Here is a 3,528-nt window from a genome sequence, read left to right on the forward strand (position 1 = left end):
GGGGGGGGGGGGATTAGTCAATTTTGCTTGGGAAACAACTAACTAACTATATGCCTACAAAAACGTCACAATGGTTTCCATATGATCAGCGGACACATTAATATATTGTTGCAAGGAAATGTGGCATGTAACTCTAAGCCTATGAGGTGCAAACAAACATTTTTATTGTGATAGGAAAGAAATCACCATACGCTATATGGAGTCTCCATAATAAATCTTCCATCCTTTGAGACACATGGAATCGTGCCCTGCTGGAAGAATGTAACCTGCATCCAAAAACAGTTCCTTTCATTCCAAGTGCCCAAAAATAAATGAAAAGATATGCAACTAAACACCAAAGAACATAATAAATTAAGAGTAATTACTTGATCTTCATCAAGGCCAAAATATTTATGACTTTCAAAAAATTTGCGTGTTGGTTCATCTGTGAATGGACTAGTCATAATGTACCAATGAATTGGAACAATGCCAGCACCTGCAAATTATGTACCGCTTAGAAGCATCTGTGAATTAAGTCAATTAACATCCAGCTGGGAATTGAAGAAGATGCTCACCTTCATTTGCTGATCTAGCTGCTAATCTTTGGACACGCAACATTCTCTCAGCTTGGATTTGGAAAAGTGATTTCCCAGACGGAAGTCCAATATCTGCCATGAAAAGGAAAGGATATAAATATATGCTTCTCTCACCTTTGATTTTAATGGAATTGGAGAGGTTTCAGAAAAATCACGAAGTTCCAAAAAATGTAATATAAAAGAATTGAAAGCATTCATTTGTTAATGGAATACATATTAGAAACCCAAGTATGGTGAAGCACAGATGGAGAGAACATGTAATTCCATGTGAATCTTTTGCAGAAAGATTGGAAATATTGATTGAATCACATATTCCTCCTCTCTGGTTGAACTGCCAACAAAGCAATGAAGATTGCTTGACAAAATCAAATGAAAATGAAATTACTCACTGAAACATCCTTTTGATCTGAGCTTCCAAGTCGCCCCCCCCCCCCTCCCCCCCTCCCCCTCCTTCTTACCATGTGTGAAACCCTTAGTGGCTTTTCAAGGATAAAGTACACATAATTTTCTTTAAATAAGATCACATTTTGATCTCATACTTAGGAACTAAAGCTGTCCTGTATTTGGAATAATGCTACTGGAGGGGTAAAACCCAGTATGCACGGAACTAAAGTTGTCCTGGTTTTTCTTGTTTATTTCGCTCAAATGTCACTTGTCAGACCCAAATACTACAAGGCTCCTGCATCATGATGCAGGAATCTGGGGAAAAAGATTCTTGGACGATGATATGACTCGAGAGTTTATATATATTTATTACCCTCTTTTTTCTTCTTTCATAGTATTGTTCAGATTAGAATGTGACATTTCCTTCGAAACCCAGGTAGCTAAGTCTCCTGATGGAAATGGAGGAGTTTATACAGGTATGCTACTGTTTCTAAAACTGTCTGTTTATACAAAACAATGGCTACTTTCTTAATTGGAGTACAATATGTGGACTTATGTATTTACATAATACATTCTGCTTCTTGTTATGGTGAATTGTATTTAATTGCTTAGACTAGGCAGAAGTAATTCAATCTGAACTAATGTTTCAGCATTGAAGTATTCAAAATTATTGGAAGATATGGCAACAAGAGGCATTAAATATGTAGATTGCTATGGAGTTGACAATGCTTTGGTTAGTCTTTCTGTTCTTTTTACTTTCAATGGTGAGTTGGTTGGTTTTCTTTTATTGAAGTTAACATCTGATTCTTGTATATAACTGTTAATAAAAACAGGTCCGAGTTGCAGATCCAACCTTTTTGGGTTATTTCATTGATAAGGGTGTATCTGCTGCAGCAAAAGTTGTAAGAAAGGTGTGTAATTTTAAAAAAATATTATTTGATGTTTATTTAATTTCATTTTCTTGAATCCAACTTTCTATACATAAGATTAGGAATTTGAGAGAACTTTTAATTAAGATTTTAATCTCATAAATAAAACATGAAAGATGCTGATTCATTGCTCTGGGGGTAACCAGAGAAACCTTTTCCAAATTTTGATTAGAAAGTTAAATTATAATGATTCCAAATTTTGATTGTCAATTGTTGTTGCTTCAATAGGGCACAGTGAGCTTGTATTTTACATTATATATTCAACATCTTTTCCCTGATTCTGGTTGTGTAGGCATACCCACAAGAAAAGGTTGGTGTGTTTGTACGACGAGGTAAAGGTGGGCCTCTCTCTGTGGTTGAATATAGTGAATTGGATCCTGAACTTTCAAGCGCAATCAACCAGGAAACTGGCCGCCTTCGTTTTTGTTGGAGTAATGTATGATCAATTACTCAGCTATTTATATCTGATTGTTCCTTTTATCAAAAATAGGTCTCAATCTGGCTATGGAAATCCATTAGTTGATTTGCTTCAGCATGCTTTGATATAATTGAAACTAAGATTGGCATTACTTTATGGATACTAACATTAGGACCTGAGCCACAGTGAGTAGCTCAGACTGTTTCAGCCTCACTGTAGCTTGGTCTATAATTCACTGCTTTTTATTTTAAATTTTTGTGTTAGCAGATAAATCAAATGCCTGATTTTCTTGGATATTTAAATTACAACAGTTAACTCTACTGTTTAATGACCTCTGTTTTTCTTCCTTCAATAAGATTACTTTCTAGAATTGAATTTGCTATTCTGAATGCTGCAAATTTAGTTTACCAAAAAGTTCACTTCACTATCTGCTTTGGAAGTTGATTTTGGCTTGTTTTCCACTTTTCCGAGAACAGAGAAGGTTCAGGAAACATATTACCACCTGAAGAATGATACTTTATTGTTGCTTTGTCAATATCTGATCCAAACAATCTGTAACCACTTTCTTTTTTTCTCCCTCCACTTTGGTGAATGATTTCTTTCAATTATTTTATATTGGCTTTTGACATTTATTGAGTGTTAAATCAGAAAAGTTCTCTAGAATGCTTATTGCTTACAAAAAAAAAAGAATACATGTTTCGTTTAGCTGCCTGTCACTTGATATCCACTCTTCTATTTCCAGGTTTGCTTGCATATGTTTACTTTGGATTTCCTGAATCAAGTAGCAAATGGCCTTGAGAAAGACAGCATGTCAGTAATCTTAATCTTCTTTATTAAGAGATAGCTTTCCTATATAATTATGCCCACACAGTTGACATTTTGCCTACTATGAATATCTATAACTGTGTAATCTATGCTAACTATATGGTTCTTGAACAGTAGGAAGTAGGAATGAATCTGGTAGCAACGTTAACATAGTACTCCACTACTCCCTATCTATGTTAGACTTGTATACACATCTATGGCATTCCACCTTTCTATATTCTGTAGACTTGTATGTAACTGCTAAGAGCTTAAGAGTGAACATATTCTACATAATGTGATACTCCCAATCTGTTCCCTACATCCTTGCATAAACCATTTTGTGATTATTTAGCTTCTTGACCAAGAATGTTAAGGTTTTTTTTTTTTTTTTTTTTTTTTTTTTTTTTTTTTTTTTTTT

The 3,528-nt window shown here is 34.5% G+C and overlaps 1 protein-coding gene across 2 annotated transcripts in view; it reads left to right on the forward strand.

Annotated features, from left to right (window-relative positions):
- LOC116032441 (UDP-N-acetylglucosamine diphosphorylase 1-like) overlaps nucleotides 1–3,528 on the forward strand; it is an 8,194-nt gene that overhangs the window by 3,382 nt on the left and 1,284 nt on the right. For both annotated transcript variants that reach the window (XM_031275001.1, XM_031275002.1), the window contains exons 9-13: nucleotides 1,396–1,435; nucleotides 1,610–1,692; nucleotides 1,793–1,870; nucleotides 2,181–2,324; nucleotides 3,049–3,116. In XM_031275001.1, coding sequence (XP_031130861.1) covers nucleotides 1,396–1,435; nucleotides 1,610–1,692; nucleotides 1,793–1,870; nucleotides 2,181–2,324; nucleotides 3,049–3,116 — 413 coding nt within the window. The remainder of the gene's footprint in view (nucleotides 1–1,395; nucleotides 1,436–1,609; nucleotides 1,693–1,792; nucleotides 1,871–2,180; nucleotides 2,325–3,048; nucleotides 3,117–3,528) is intronic.

The sequence above is a fragment of the Ipomoea triloba genome, chromosome 10 (genome assembly GCF_003576645.1).
Source record: "Ipomoea triloba cultivar NCNSP0323 chromosome 10, ASM357664v1".
Classification (NCBI taxonomy): domain Eukaryota; kingdom Viridiplantae; phylum Streptophyta; class Magnoliopsida; order Solanales; family Convolvulaceae; genus Ipomoea; species Ipomoea triloba.